The sequence below is a fragment of the Anomaloglossus baeobatrachus genome, chromosome 10 (genome assembly GCF_048569485.1).
Source record: "Anomaloglossus baeobatrachus isolate aAnoBae1 chromosome 10, aAnoBae1.hap1, whole genome shotgun sequence".
NCBI classification, from domain to species: Eukaryota; Metazoa; Chordata; class Amphibia; order Anura; family Aromobatidae; genus Anomaloglossus; species Anomaloglossus baeobatrachus.
Genome location: NC_134362.1, coordinates 192,549,971 through 192,564,970, shown reverse-complemented (window position 1 = coordinate 192,564,970; position 15,000 = coordinate 192,549,971). Strand labels below are relative to the sequence as shown.

At 42.7% G+C, this 15,000-nt stretch overlaps 1 protein-coding gene across 2 annotated transcripts in view; it reads right to left on the bottom strand.

Annotated features, from left to right (window-relative positions):
- The window catches only part of PLCG2 (phospholipase C gamma 2), a 187,625-nt gene that overhangs the window by 1,909 nt on the left and 170,716 nt on the right, over positions 1-15,000 (bottom strand). The window contains exons 32-34 of one of the 2 annotated variants that reach the window (XM_075326077.1): positions 8,352-8,518; positions 4,089-4,136; positions 1-96 (exon numbers count right to left, since the gene is read on the bottom strand). The exon at positions 1-96 is cut by the window's left edge and continues 1,909 nt beyond it. In XM_075326077.1, the coding sequence (XP_075182192.1) occupies positions 4,091-4,136; positions 8,352-8,518 (213 nt within the window). In that variant the 3' untranslated portion in view covers positions 1-96; positions 4,089-4,090. The remainder of the gene's footprint in view (positions 97-4,088; positions 4,137-8,351; positions 8,519-15,000) is intronic. The other variant, XM_075326078.1, reaches the window with a different exon arrangement.

The following is a 15,000-nucleotide window of genomic DNA, read 5'->3' as shown; positions in this document are numbered from 1 at the left end:
TTTCGATTTTCTTTTAGCATCCAAGAGACGTGTCTATTTTTCGTAGATGAGTGTTAGGAGTAAAATTTGCTGTTACTGACGCGTTTCTCGCCTAACCTAAAAGAGACAGAAAATGTACAAATTAGTAGTACCTGATCCCCAGACACGTAATCCTCTAGTCACACATAGAGCTGCATTCTGGTCTACAATATAATTTGGACGTGTAATACCGCCATGGCTGAGCTTTTCTGACCTTGAAAAAAAAAACCTCAGCGTAGGATAGAGAAGGGGGCAATGTTGACGTTTCGGCTCATGAGTAGAGATAGGCGAACCCACAGATGTTCGGTAAATAATTAAAAAAAGCCGCATGGGGTCCCTTTTTATTATGATGCACAGCTGGGGGCTGCAGCCATATGCTTTATCTGTGCCGTGCATCCTATTTATGTTTCATCACTATAGGGACTCAGACAGCATGTGTGATTCCAACCTATCACAGACCCTGTCTCACAGGGAGGGGGCGTGGTCGGACTGCAACCAATAACAGAGCCAGGACTCCCAGTGGGCGGGGGAAGCGATGAATATGTATGAGGGTTAATGAGCGGACCCAGAAGCAGTGTTACAGCCGCGTGGGAGATTCTGTAACTATAATGTTCCTGCATTATTCCTTTGTTTTCTTTCTTTTTTCCTTCATTTTTTTTTTTAATTGTCTGGGTGGCTGAACCCGAATACAGGTCCATATTCGGGGTCCGAGCACGGACACTAGATATCTGGTACGGCCCCAAATGTCATGACTATAGCTGGACAGGGTTAAGTCTTGTGGGAGGGGTCTGCTCGGTTGTGCCTTGTTCCGGGGCTCACACCGCTTTATCATGGTGTTGATTCCTCAGGAACGTCGCCAGTAATAGTTCCTGCTCTGGTTCTTGTGAGCTATCCCTCATCCGTCCCGCTAACAAGCTTACCTCTCCCTCCTGACCTCCGTTCCCTTGTACTGTTTGTCCGCCCTGTCTATCTGAACCCGGTCCCTTCTATGTTTCGGTCTCCTCCTCCTTGTACTTACTTGCTCTCCCGGCCTCTGACCTCGGTAACGTTTCCTGACCTTGGCTCTGCTTCCCCTGTTTGGCTTTTGACGTGACTTCTTGGCTCCTGACCCTTTTGCTTCCACCTGTTTGTTCGCTCCCCCCTGTATTGACGTGACATCCCGGTTTAGACTTGGGCTTGATGACTGCTCTTTTTGGTGCTTGCGCCCTATTGTGGGCTTTTGTCTAACTGCACTTTGGAGTTCCATCTCCATTCAGCCTCTGCACCCACCAAACGTTTACAGTTCAGGTTCGCCCATCACTACTCATGAGCTGCGAAAGCACTGCCGTGCGATGAGGATCTCTTAGGAAGAATTGTAAATAAAATAATAAAAAAAAAAAATGAAATTTCCAAAAATGGAAAATTAATTTATAAGGACAAATGTGTAAAATGGGTTAAATAACGCTACCGGTTAAAAGGAACCTGTCGTAGTGGCAGGATGTTATAGGGCAGGAGAAGCTGAACAGATTGATAGACATTTTTATTGGCAAAGTTTCAGTAAAATCTGCATTTTATTCATCCAGTTCCTAATGTTTTCATAGTAGTCCAGTGGGCGGTCCTAGTCAGTGATTGACAGTCTTCACTGTAGCACTGTAAGTCACTGAATAGGACCGCCGACTGGACTCTTAGCCATAGAAACTTCTGGCTTTTAAAAGTAAACTTCCAAACTATACTGAACTTTTTCCTGGACACCCATATATTTTTCTGCTGCGCTTCTTCTCTATTCCGAGCTGTACACATATTGGACTACACGTACAACGTGATAGGTTCCCTTTAAGCAAAAAGGGAAAGACCTTAGTAATTAACCATTTCTTCCTGCTTTCGAAGCTCTCATGAGACCACAAGAATCTGAGTACCTAGAATTTCCACTGTACAGATCACAGGAACACATTAATGGTGACTGATTACTGGTGCATGGCATCCAACTGAAAAGGACAGTTGGGAGGAAAGTTCTCAGCTGCCCTTTATCAACCAATCCGCATTAGCCTGAGTGTTCTTTGCAGTTTTGATTCGCTGAGAGAAGCAAGACTCTCCGCCTCGAAAGTCCTTTTTAGCTGGAAGCCTTTTTTTTTTTATGTGATTGGTTCATATACGCTAATCATGTATTATCAGACATATTCATAATTTGTAGATTGAAACATTTCAAAATGTCATTGTAAAAACTGCAGAATAATGCCGTCCGATAAATGTGGCCCGTAAGCATAAGCTTCATGTTATCTAACGACCTTTAGATATTTGCACTTGGCACTCAGAAGACCATCTGACCTCGTTCATTGCTGGTCTGTCACAGATAAAGCCCTGATTTTATGTGCAGCAAACAAGCGGTGTGGAATAATGATACAGATATTGTTACTAAAGGCTCAGGCAGACTTCAAGCTTCCTTTACTTGTAATTTATACCATTAAACTGCAGAACTAGGAGGAACATTTAAAGGGAATCTGTCAGCAGGTTTTTGCTACCCTATCTGAGAGCAGAGATTCTGAATCTGACGATGTATCACTTAGATAACTGGGTGCAGCCGTTCTGACCCTGTGCTGTTCCTTATCTTGGAGGTAGGCTTGATGGTAGCCAGGCCCAAGCCCCCAGCGTGTCCCTAACTCCTGTCCGAGCCTTGATCTTACTGCTCCTCTCCCCTTCCCTTGGGGCAGGTCGGAAAACACAATAAAAAAACCCCATGGACAAGGGAGAACGGAAACTCGTACGCACTGCACTGAAAACACACAAGAGAGACAATATGTGTACAGGGGCACAATGAAAAAGGGAATGAAATAACGCACAACAGGGGAACGTTCACACCACTCAATATCACAACGAAGATCACCATAAACAGGATAACCACCAAGACCGGTATCGCTGGAGCTTATGCTGAAGCTATAATTGGCGCTGAGTAGTAAGATCCAGGATCTTATATAGGAAGTGGAAGGCTTCGATTGACAACTGGCAACCTGAGCTCCTAGCAGAGGTCCCCAGGTCAGCAGGAATTAACTCCTGCAGGACTGAGGAACAGAGCACATGAAACAGCCAACGTCCAGTTCAGGCTGAACAATCAGGAGACATCAGATTGCCGTCAGGCTCTACAGTGTGAACAGAGCCTGGCGCTGCTGAAACACCTAATGAGTCTGGACCTGAACACCGCATGACAGTGTCAATCAGAGGAGGGGCAACATAGTACGACATAGTACAACATAGGGACAACATAGTACGAGCCAGCTTGCCAAAAAAAAAATATGGGTCCGCCTGCTAAAATAAACATGGCAAATAAAAGATCGGACTGTGACAACACAGGCAAGCCTCAACTTTCTGTCTTAACCCTTACAACATGCTGGCTTCAGCTTATATAGCAAAAACCTGCTGACAAATTCCCTTTAAAGGACCTGGAAGCAGCGTCATCTACGAGGATCATGTTATAGAGCCGGAACTTCTGGGCAGACTGATACACAAAACTATACAACAACATTCTGTATGACTTGTCATTTATTCATTTAAATATCTGCTTGGGTTAAGAGTCCAGTGGGTGGGGAAACTCCGACAAGGAAAACTGTCAGTCACTGACTGAGACCGCCCACTTGACCCATAAGCCCAGAATGAGCAGGAATGGGTGTACTTTTAATAATTTTTTTCCAGAACCTGCAGCTTTAAACAGAACCAATCCCCATGAAAATGCTGTCCGACCTACTGTCATTCTGTCACAGATCAGGAGACTCTGAGCAGTCAAGCCTGTGCCCGAGGCGGCCCTCAAGAAACCTAAGCTAATCTCAGATTACTCAACGAGCCGTGGAGTCTTCTCCTCTTCATCAATAAACTCTAAACTTGTCCCCTTCCATCATGTTCACCTGGTTCATGGTGTTATCTTTTTTTTCAGAAACCACATTATGGTCGCTATTACAGCTCCCGAAGACGATGCCGCCAAGATTTCCCAAATAGCAAATCTTAGTACATAAGAACCCTAGGAAAGTTTTGGTATTCAGTTCAAATTTCAACTCGAAAGGCAAAACCTTTCAAGTTCATTTTTTCGGAACGCAAACCTTTACCTTTAGAATTCAGGATGAACTCGAGGACTGAGCTTTCCGAATCCTGCTCTGGAATAAGAGAGAGATAAGGAATAATTCTAACAATTAGTTCATTTCGCCTGCTCATAGCCAACATTTACTGTCTGCAAAATCCACCACCAGCCGAAAACTCGTAATGGTCACCCTGGGTCTGGTACATGGGTACAATGGGTCTGGTACATCTTCTTGACCTGATCCATAATGAGTCATGCGGTTCATGATCAGAGGATCCTACGAATTGTAGATTACTCTAAGTCCACCTTTATGCACTGTTTATATACACCGTGTCGTATGGTGGATGGATGGAGTAGGGCGGTTTAGAAAATTTATCATTGGTAGGACTCCTTTTTTTGGGGGGGAGAGGTAAAGATGTTCTCCAATAAGAGTATACATTATGGTGGATGGATGGATGAAGGTGGGTGATTTAGAAAATTGATCATTAGTAGGACTCATTTTTTTTAGGGGATAGGTAGAAATGTTCACCAATAAGAATATACAATAAAAATTACGGTAGATGGATGGAGGGGGGCGGTTTAGAAAATTGATCATTGGTCGTTCTCATTTTTGGGGCGAGAGGTAGAGATGTTCTCCAATAAGCATATACAATAGAAATTATGATGGATGGAGTGGGGCAGTTTAGAAAGTTGATATCTACTAGGACTCATTTTTTAGAGGGGAGAGGTAGAGATGTTCTCCAATAAGAGTATACAGTAGAAAGTACGGTGGATGGATGGAGGTGGGCGGTTTAGAAAATTGATCATTGTTAGGACTCATTTTTTGGGGGGAGAGGTAGAGATGTTCTCCAATAATATAAAATAGAAATTATGGTGGATGGATGGAGTGGGGTGGTTTATAAAATTGAAAACTGCTAGGACTCATTTTTTGGGGGGAGAGGTAGAGATGTTCTCCAAAAAAAAAGTATACAGTAGAAATTACAGTGGATGGATGCAGGGGGCAGGCTAGAAAATTGAGAACTGCTAGGACTCATTTTTTGGGGGGAGAGGTAGAGATGTTCTCCAAAAAAAAAAGTATACAGTAGAAATTACAGTGGATGGATGCAGGGGGCAGGCTAGAAAATTGAGAACTGCTAGGACTCATATTTTGGGGGGAGAGGTAGAGATGTTCTCCAATAATATACAATAGAAATTACCGTGGATGGATGGAATGGGGCAGGTTAGAAAATTGACAAATTCTAGGACTCATTTTTTTGGGGGGAGAGGTAGAGATGTTCTCCAATAATATACAATAGAAGTTACGGTGGATGGATGGAATGGGGCAGGTTAGAAAATTGACAAATTCTAGGACTCATTTTTTGGGGGGAGAGGTAGCGATGTTCTCCAATAATATACAATAGAAATTACCGTGGATGGAGTGGGGTGGTTTAAAAAATTGACAACTTCTAGGACTCATTTTTTTGGGGGGAGAGGTAGAGATGTCCTCCAATAATATACAATAGAAGTTACGATGGATGGAGTGGGGCAGTAAATTAGAAATGTGATAATTAGTAGGACTCATTGTTTTTGAGGGGGAGAGGTAGAGATGTTCTCCAAAAAGAGTATACAGTAAGACCATCTTTTCAGAGATTAGAGGGAAAGCTATGGTTGTTCTTATAGGACAGGTGTTTAATGCACTAAAATTTGGGTCTAATCTACCAAACGGACTCACTCCGGTCAGTAAACCTACTTTTTTTTTTTTCATTTATTAACATGCCAAGAAATACTAGCTTTCTAGCAGTTTGATATAAAAAATGGTTCATGGATAAACAACTACAGGTGCCAAAGGCTGCAGCAGTAGTTGCCTGTACTCCGCCCCTCGCCCAGTTTGATTGCTCCTTTCCTCTTTTATAAAGCTCCGTGCTCGGCTTTCATTGGCACCAAGACCTACTCGATGGCAAGTTACCGGCCAGTAGAATCTCATGACCTTCTTCAGTCACAGGAAATTTCACTGACCATAACTGGTGAATCCACGGATGCCACGTGTAATGCACAATTTTGCATAGTGGGCGCAGTATGTTACCTAAATATCAAGCCACTCTGTGGTGGAAGTTACAATCTAACCAATGCTCAAAGGGAACCTGTCAACAGGTGTTAGTACCTTCAACTGATCCAATCTGTGATTCATTTTGTACCTTTTGGGTTGTTTTTTTTTTTTTTTTTTTTTATACAGTCCTTTATTCCATTCCCAAATTGTGCTTTTCATGCAGTTCCAGCTCTCCAGCCTCTCTCTCCACACCCATGGCTATCCTCCGGTCATTCAATGTTCAGCTGCCTCCCCCCGCCTGTGGTGGCGCATGCGGAGATACATAGTCCGGCTTTCAAAGCGATATCAGGACTTCACTGTGCATGCGCCACCCCACGGGAATGACTGCGCCTGCGCGAGCACTCCGGCAAGGGAGGCTGGTTACGCAGACCAGAGTGACCTGTCATTCGGTGGCCGGGAATTAAATAAGGGATTGAAAAAAAGGTCTGGAAGTAATCTGCACACAGCAACCAATGAGTTGGGGGGGACTAAACCCTGTCGAAAGGTTCCCTTTTAAAGAAGCCCTCCCATCAATGTTTTAATTGCATAAACCAGTGTAAGGGGTACTTTGCACGCTGCGACATCGCTAGCGATCTCGTTAGCGATGTGAAATGCTAGATCGCAAGTGCAATCTTTCGAGATCTCACATAGGTCATTTAACGCATGTGCGATCTTAAAAAAAAAACAAAAACAAAAAAAAACAAAAAAAACGCACTTGCGATCTAGCATTTGACATCACTAATGAGATCGCTAGCGATGTCGCGGCATGCAAAGTACCCCTAAGTGTGTTAATATAGTCACCAATGGCTGTCTTACCCAGTTTCCAGCGCCTATGTCCTTTTTAAGGGTCACATAACTCCAATTCCAAATTGCCCCTGCGCTCTGCGTAACCCGTAAGTATGTAAGTCTATGGGGCGTCAGAAAGGGGCTTCATAGACTTACTTGTAAAAGCCACTCTGGGCTCGTGCACAGAGTTACGAGATCAACCTATTATCTACCAATGACCTTTTTTTGGGACGCCTAATCTTTTGCTTTAAATTCATTAAATTAATCATTAATTTAATTCATTAAATTCATTAATTTTGCTTACATTTCATTTTCATTTTTTTTTTCCTTTAAAAATTTGTCATTTAATAAAAAAAAAAATGAAAATGTCTAATTTGGCAAGTAATGGGTTAAAAGGACCGACGCAACGCTGGAAAATGGGGAAGACGGTGATATATTGCCGCACTTACAATATATACAGTATATACACAGGATTAGGTAACAAAAAGTTTGATGTGACCGAAAAATTATTTTCTGTAATATTTATTTTTATTTTTTTTTTTTTTTTTTACTTTTACAGTGTTCACTAGATAAACTATGGGGCGCGTTCATTATTATTGATTTTTTTTTATTATTTTTTTTTTTGCTTAGTTTTTTTGCGCCATATTCTTTTCACTTTTTTTTAAAATGGCTTTGTTCAGGGTTTTGTTTTTGTTTTTTTGTTTTTTTTTTTGTTTTTCAGATTGCCAAATAATTTAGGCTTTCCATATTTTCGCGAATTCATCAATTGCATCTTTTAAAAAAAGTTGCAAAATTTGTACGCAAATGTGTTCCAGTGTTCCCCCTTCTTTTGGAATGATTTTATTTACACCAGAATTTTTTATTTTTTTTCTTGCAATGTTTAAAAAAAAAAAAAAAAAAAAGCTTCATTTTGGACTAAGAAAAAGTTACACAAAGATGATTTTTATCTTTCCGCAAAATTGATACCCCGTGTGAGCACCATGTGGAAGAATTTCACTTAATTTTCTATCTTTTTTCTTGAAATAGAGGGCCATGATGTTCCTTACGGGTGTAGCTCAATAATCATACATAAATTCAGATGTACAACACCCAATGCCTCTGGTATCAGAAATAATTGCCACCGCCAGTATAGGGTAAACACCAGTAACAGTGAAGTGTTACCACCACCAGACAAGGGAATGGTGCAGACTCCCGGAACTTCGAAACGACCCAAATAGGTCACCACGTCAAGGACAAAGCCAATCTTCTGAGTACAAAGTGCAAAAGGATAGAAAATCAGCTGCCACCACCAGTGTAAAGCGTTTGGTCTTGGGGAAGACTACAAGTCTCAGCATGCATGATTCACCTGTTTGGAGATAATCCTGTAGTCATACTTTCCAGCCCAGAATGACTTGGGATAATGTGATGGCACCAAAGCCGCCATCTTTTCTCCGTGCTTACCTTCTTACAGGTTCTGGGATTGCTGCTCCTCTGCCATCCATCCCATATTGCCTGGCCATGGGTTCTCTGCCCGGGATACCCCTTACTGCCGTATGTGTGTCGTATAATGGCAGTTCGACATTGTGGCTTATCATACCGGATGACGAATACAACTCTTCGCCCGTTCCCTTTTAAAAGAGAGGATGCATTGTTAACAATAATTGCTGGAATATTTCTGAGTAGACCGGCAGTATACTTCCATAGAATATCATCTATCATGAAGAAGTGCAAAGTGTTCTCCATGAAACAGTAAATGGAAAAAGATTGGAGGAGTATACAGCTGCAAAATCTCACCATGATTTCATTAATCTACAGGAGTGGGTGATCGGAGGTAGCGAGTGCATTAAATGATATGGGGGCTGTATGCTACTACATGAGGGTGCATAATGCTATATGGGGGCGGCATATTACTATATGGGGGCTGCATAATACTATATGGAGGCTAAAAAAAAACTATGGGGGCTGCATAATGCTATATGGGGGCTGCATAATGCTATATGGGGGCTGCATAATGCTATATGGGGGCTGCATAGTGCTATAGGGGCTGCATAGTGCTATATGGGGGCTGCATAGTGCTATATGGGGGCTGCATAGTGCTATATGGGGGCTGCATAGTGCTATATGGGGGCTGCATAGTGCTATATGGGGGCTGCATAATGCTATATGGGGGCTGCATAATGCTATATGGGGGCTATATAATGCTATATGGAGGCTATATAATGCTATATGGGGGCTGCATAATGCTATATGGGGCTGCATAATGCTATATGGAGGCTATATAATACTATATGGGACTGCATAATACTATATGGGGCTGCATAATGCTATATGGGGGCTGCATAATGCTATATGGGGGCTGCATAATGCTATATGGAGGCTATATAATACTATATGGGGGGCTGCATAATGCTATATGGGGGCTGCATAATGCTATATGGGGGCTGCATAATGCTATATGGGGGCTGCATAATGCTATATGGGGGCTGCATAATGCTATATGGGGACTGCATAATGCTATATGGGGCTGCATAATGCTATATGGGGGCTGCATAATACTATATGAGGGCTGCATAATACTATATGAGGGCTGCATAGTGCTATAGGGGCTGCATAGTGCTATATGGGGGCTGCATAGTGCTATATGGGGGCTGCATAGTGCTATATGGGGGCTGCATAATGCTATATGGGGGCTGCATAATGCTATATGGGGGCTATATAATGCTATATGGAGGCTATATAATGCTATATGGGGGCTGCATAATGCTATATGGGGCTGCATAATGCTATATGGAGGCTATATAATACTATATGGGACTGCATAATACTATATGGGGCTGCATAATGCTATATGGGGGCTGCATAATGCTATATGGGGGCTGCATAATGCTATATGGCGGCTATATAATATATGGGGGCTGCATAATGCTATATGGGGGCTGCATAATGCTATATGGGGGCTGCATAATGCTATATGGGGGCTGCATAATGCTATATGGGGACTGCATAATGCTATATGGGGCTGCATAATGCTATATGGGGGCTGCATAATACTATATGAGGGCTGCATAATACTATATGAGGGCTGCATAATACTATATGGGGGCTTCATAATGCTATATGGGGGCTGCATAGTGCTATATGGGGGCTGCATAATGCTGTATGTGGGCTGCATAATGCTATATGGAGGCTATATAATACCATATGGGGGCTGCATAATGCTATATGGGGGCTGCATAATGCTATATGGAGGCTATATAATACTATATGGGGGCTGCATAATGCTATATGGGGGCTGCATAATGCAATATGGGGGCTGCATAATGCTATATGGGGGCTATATAATGCTATATGGAGGCTATATAATGATATATGGGGGCTGCATAATGCTATATGGGGGCTGCATAATACTATATGGGGGCTTCATAATGCTATATGGGGGCTGCATAATGCTATATGGGGACTGCATAATGCTATATGGAGGCTATATAATACTATATGGGGGCTGCGTAATGCTATATGGGGACTGCATAATGCTATCTGGGGGCTATATAATGCTATGTGAGGGCTGCATAACACTATATAACACTTTTACAGGTTAAAACACTCAAGCTGGAATAGTTGACTTGCACCTCTGGAGTTTTGAGTTCAAATTTGACCAAGACCTCACCTGCATGGATTTTTTCCTCTAATGCTGAAAAATAATTCAAATCTTAATGTGGAGGTCCGAATATTAGACCTACCCTGAAAATAAACCCTAGCGTGATTTTTCAAGATTTTTGAGGATGCTCCAAATATAAGCCCTACTCCAAAAAGAAGCCCTAGTTACAGATCATAAAAAAGGTTAATTGAAATAGTGTCCATACATGTAAAAAGGTAAAATCAATTGGCAATAGAAGGCAGCAGGACAGAGAGACCCTTCAATAAAGGAAAGCAGACACCCCCTTGCAAAACAATCACACTCAAAAGACCCCACGAGACTCAAAGCAATAAGGGTGGCTAAGCTCCAGCTCTGATGCACAACACTTATTGTTTTTGGGCTTTCGAGTGAGATACTTTTGGGGGTGTCTGTTTTTCTTGGTAAAGGGTCTGCCTATATATATATATATATATATATATATATGTATATATATATATATGTATATACGGTATATGTATATATGTATGTATGTACAATACCGTATGTAAACAGGTGAGCACGAAACATACCGTACTAGTTTATAGCCCACCAGACATCATGAGGGCAAAAAAAAAAGAGTTATTCTGTCATGGCTGTCTCTTTGCTTTTGAGACTTGTGACAGATTCAGACTTAGAAAGCCATTGCTATGTTCGCCTCTATATAGTAAAATGTAGTTTCCTTTCCTTTGGGGAGGAGAGGGTTAATGTCAGTATTCCTTGCCAGCGAGCATTCTCATTACCATCCCAGATGTTTTTGGTTTGGATCACTCCTAGTCCCTATGTATACCCTCTTCTCCCAGCAGAGGGTGCCGGTTATTCACTCTCATTTGGATGCTTGGCCTGGAGGTGGAAGGAGGTGTCCATCTTCCCCCTCACTAGCCCTACTGCCACCGTTGTTAGTGTCCCCGGTGTACCCCTTGTGTTGTGTGTCGCGTTGTGCGCCATATTTCCTTGTCACAACCATTCTGTCGAGTGCAAGAAAGGAATTGTGGAGGCCTCTCGGGGCAAAAATTTTGACTTCTTTCTGCAAAGAGAATATGTTGAATATCCAAATGGTCCGAAAATGGGTTCGATAACCATCAGGTTACAAGGGAAATGCTAAGAAGCGCAAGTGCGGATCAGGGTCATTGATTTTTTTTTTTTTTTTTTGGGGGGTTTCTGCTCAGATATACAAAAAAATTGGCTTTCATACCAATCAAAAAAGTTGGAAGATGAATTTACCGAATTTTTCGGATTATAAGAATCACTTTTTGGGAGGAAAATTTGGGAGGAAAATGAGGGTGGGGCGACTTAAAATCTGAATATAGCTTACCGGGGGGTGGTGAATAGGGGTCACCGGAGGCAGGGACAATGCTGTGCGCAGTGCTGCGGGCGCTGCTCTCTGTGGTTGACAGCAAGGCTCTGTGCGGCGGGCATCGAGTCACGGACCATTCTAAAGATGTCGGCAATGCGGGCTTCAAATCATGGCGCCCAGAGTCAGCGTGTGCGCAGATAGAGCTCTTGGCTCAAACTCTGATCAGCGCACGCGCCGACTCCGGCCGCCGTTTCTTTAAAGCTCGCACAGCCAACATCTTCACAATAGCCAGTGCATCGCAGCGAGAACCAGCACAGAGCAGCGCCGGCCGTGCCGCAACCACAGACAGCGCCGGCCGTGCCGCAACCACAGAGCAGCGCCGGCCGTGCCAGCACCGCAGAGCAGCTCCGGCCAGCACAGCTCCACAGCCGCAGTGAACATCTTGGCCCCTGTCTGCACTACCCGCAGCATTGCTGTACTCCAGCACCCCCCCCTGCCTCCTGTGACCCTGCTCCGCTGCCGCCCCTCCTCCTGGTAAGACACCACCGGAGTATAAAATGGACTAATATATATATATATATATGTATATATATATATATATATGTATATATATGTATATATATATATATATATATATATATATATATATATATATATATATATATATATATGTTGCTCAGTTAAATTTTAATACATTTTCAACATAAAAGTGTGGGTCAATTATTATTCAACCCCTAGGTTTAATATTTTGTGGAATAATCCTTGTTTGCAATTACAGCTAATAATCGTCTTTTATAAGACCTGATCAGGCCGGCACAGGTCTCCGGAGTTATCTTGGCCCACTCCTCCATGCAGATCTTCTCCAAGTTATCTAGGTTCTTTGGGTGTCTCATGTGGACTTTAATCTTGAGCTCCTTCCACAAGTTTTCAATTGGGTTAAGGTCAGGAGACTGACTAGGCCACTGCAACACCTTGATTTTTTCCATCTTGAATCAGGCCTTAGTTTTCTTGTCTGTGTGCTTTGGGTCGTCTTGTTGGAAGATGAAATGACGACCCATCTTAAGATCCTTGATGGAGGAGCGGAGGTTCTTGGCCAAAATCTCCAGGTAGGCCGTGCTATCCATCTTCCCATGGATGCGGACCAGATGGCCAGGCCCCTTGGCTGAGAAACAGCCCCACAGCATGATGCTGCCACCACCATGCTTGACTGTAGGGATGGTATTCTTGGGGTCGTATGCAGTGCCATCCAGTCTCCAAACGTCACGTGTGTGGTTGGCACCAAAGTTCTCGATCTTGGTCTCATCAGGCCAGAGAACCTTGAACCAGTCTGTCTCAGAGTCCTCCAAGTGATCATGAGCAAACTGTAGATGAGCCTTGACATGACGCTTTGAAAGTAAAGGTACCTTATGGGCTCGTCTGGAACGGAGACCATTGCGGTGGAGTACGTTACTTATGGTATTGACTGAAACCAATGTCCCCACTGCCATGAGATCTTCCCGGAGCTCCTTCCTTGTTGTCCTTGGGTTAGCCTTGACTCTTCGGACAAGCCTGGCCTCGGCACGGGTGGAAACTTTTAAAGGCTGTCCAGGTCGTGGAAGGCTAACAGTAGTTCCATAAGCCTTCCACTTCCGGATGATGCTCCCAACAGTGGAGACAGGTAGGCCCAACTCCTTGGAAAGGGTTTTGTACCCCTTGCCAGCCTTGTGACCCTCCACGATCTTGTCTCTGATGGCCTTGGAATGCTCCTTTGTCTTTCCCATGTTGACCAAGTATGAGTGCTGTTCACAAGTTTGGGGAGGGTCTTAATTAGTCAGAAAAGGCTGGAAAAAGAGATAATTAATCCAAACATGTGAAGCTCATTGTTCTTTGTGCCTGAAATACTTCTTAATACTTTAGGGGAACCAAACAGAATTCTGGTGGTTTGAGGGGTTGAATAATAAATGACCCTCTGAATAAACTTTTCACAATTTAAAAAAAAAAAAATAAAAAAAGAAATAACATTCTTTTTTGCTGCATTTCACACTTCCAGGCTGATCTACAGTCCAAATGTCACAATGCCAAGTTATTCCGAATGTGTAAACCTGCTAAATCTGCAGGGGGTTGAATACTACTTGTAGGCACTGTATATATAATTATTTTTATTTTATTTATTTTTTTTTACCTTTTTTATCTCTAAATTTGGAGTGCGTCTTATAATCCAGCGCGTCTTATAAAATGAAAAGTACGGTAGTTAAAATAGATCTTTAAAGACTTGAGAACTGTAAGGAAGCAAAAAAGTTTACCGTCTCCGGTAAAGTGTTAACACATCAGTTTTTGGATAACGCCATCGTAGACACCTCCATGAAATGTAAATAAAAAGAGAAAAGCGTCCTATTAGCATCGCAAAGCACTGAACAAGAAAAAAAAAAAGAAGACGTCGATGATATTGTTTAAAAAAAATTACCCAATTTTCCTAAATTGACAACGTAATCAAAAGCGTAATTTAGAATTTGTGAGAGTCTTCAGCTTTCTGCTGCCGAGGCCTAGAGGTGTCTGGGTTGTTTTTGGGTTTCTTTTTTTTTCTCCCGAGCCATCTGTAGGGCTTTATGATCTCACATTTCCCGTCTAAGTGTCTGCAGATGTGCTTTTTATCAAAGCAGGCCTACTATTAAATTATAACAGTTTATTGAGGAGGTTTTCAAGTCACAGAACAGATGGATTGGGCCGCCGCTCGTGTTTTAATTTCGCATTCAGATTACATTGGCAGAGGGTTCGACTCTGCAACGGTCGTAAAAATTCACGGTTTCGCCGTAGATTCATCAAAATATTTTCAGACCCTCCTCCCGGTGAATAAAGCGCCCTATTGAGGATATCTCGAAAAGACATTGAGGATGATAGATGGTCTGTCTTAATGGCGGTGTAATGTATTGAGATTGAATGGGAATAAATTGGCTTAATTCTGAATAAGAAACCTTCAGAATTTGGACGATTTATTCTCCCAGGCCCCAAATTATGTCTTTGGCCCCCGTCGGCTGCTTCTTTTCTTTTTCTTGGTTCTAACCTCCCCAGTTTATTCTCCCAGGCCCAGAATTATGTATTTGGCCCCCATTGGCGTCTTATTTGCTCTTCCTTTATTCTAACCTCCTCGATTTATTCTCCCT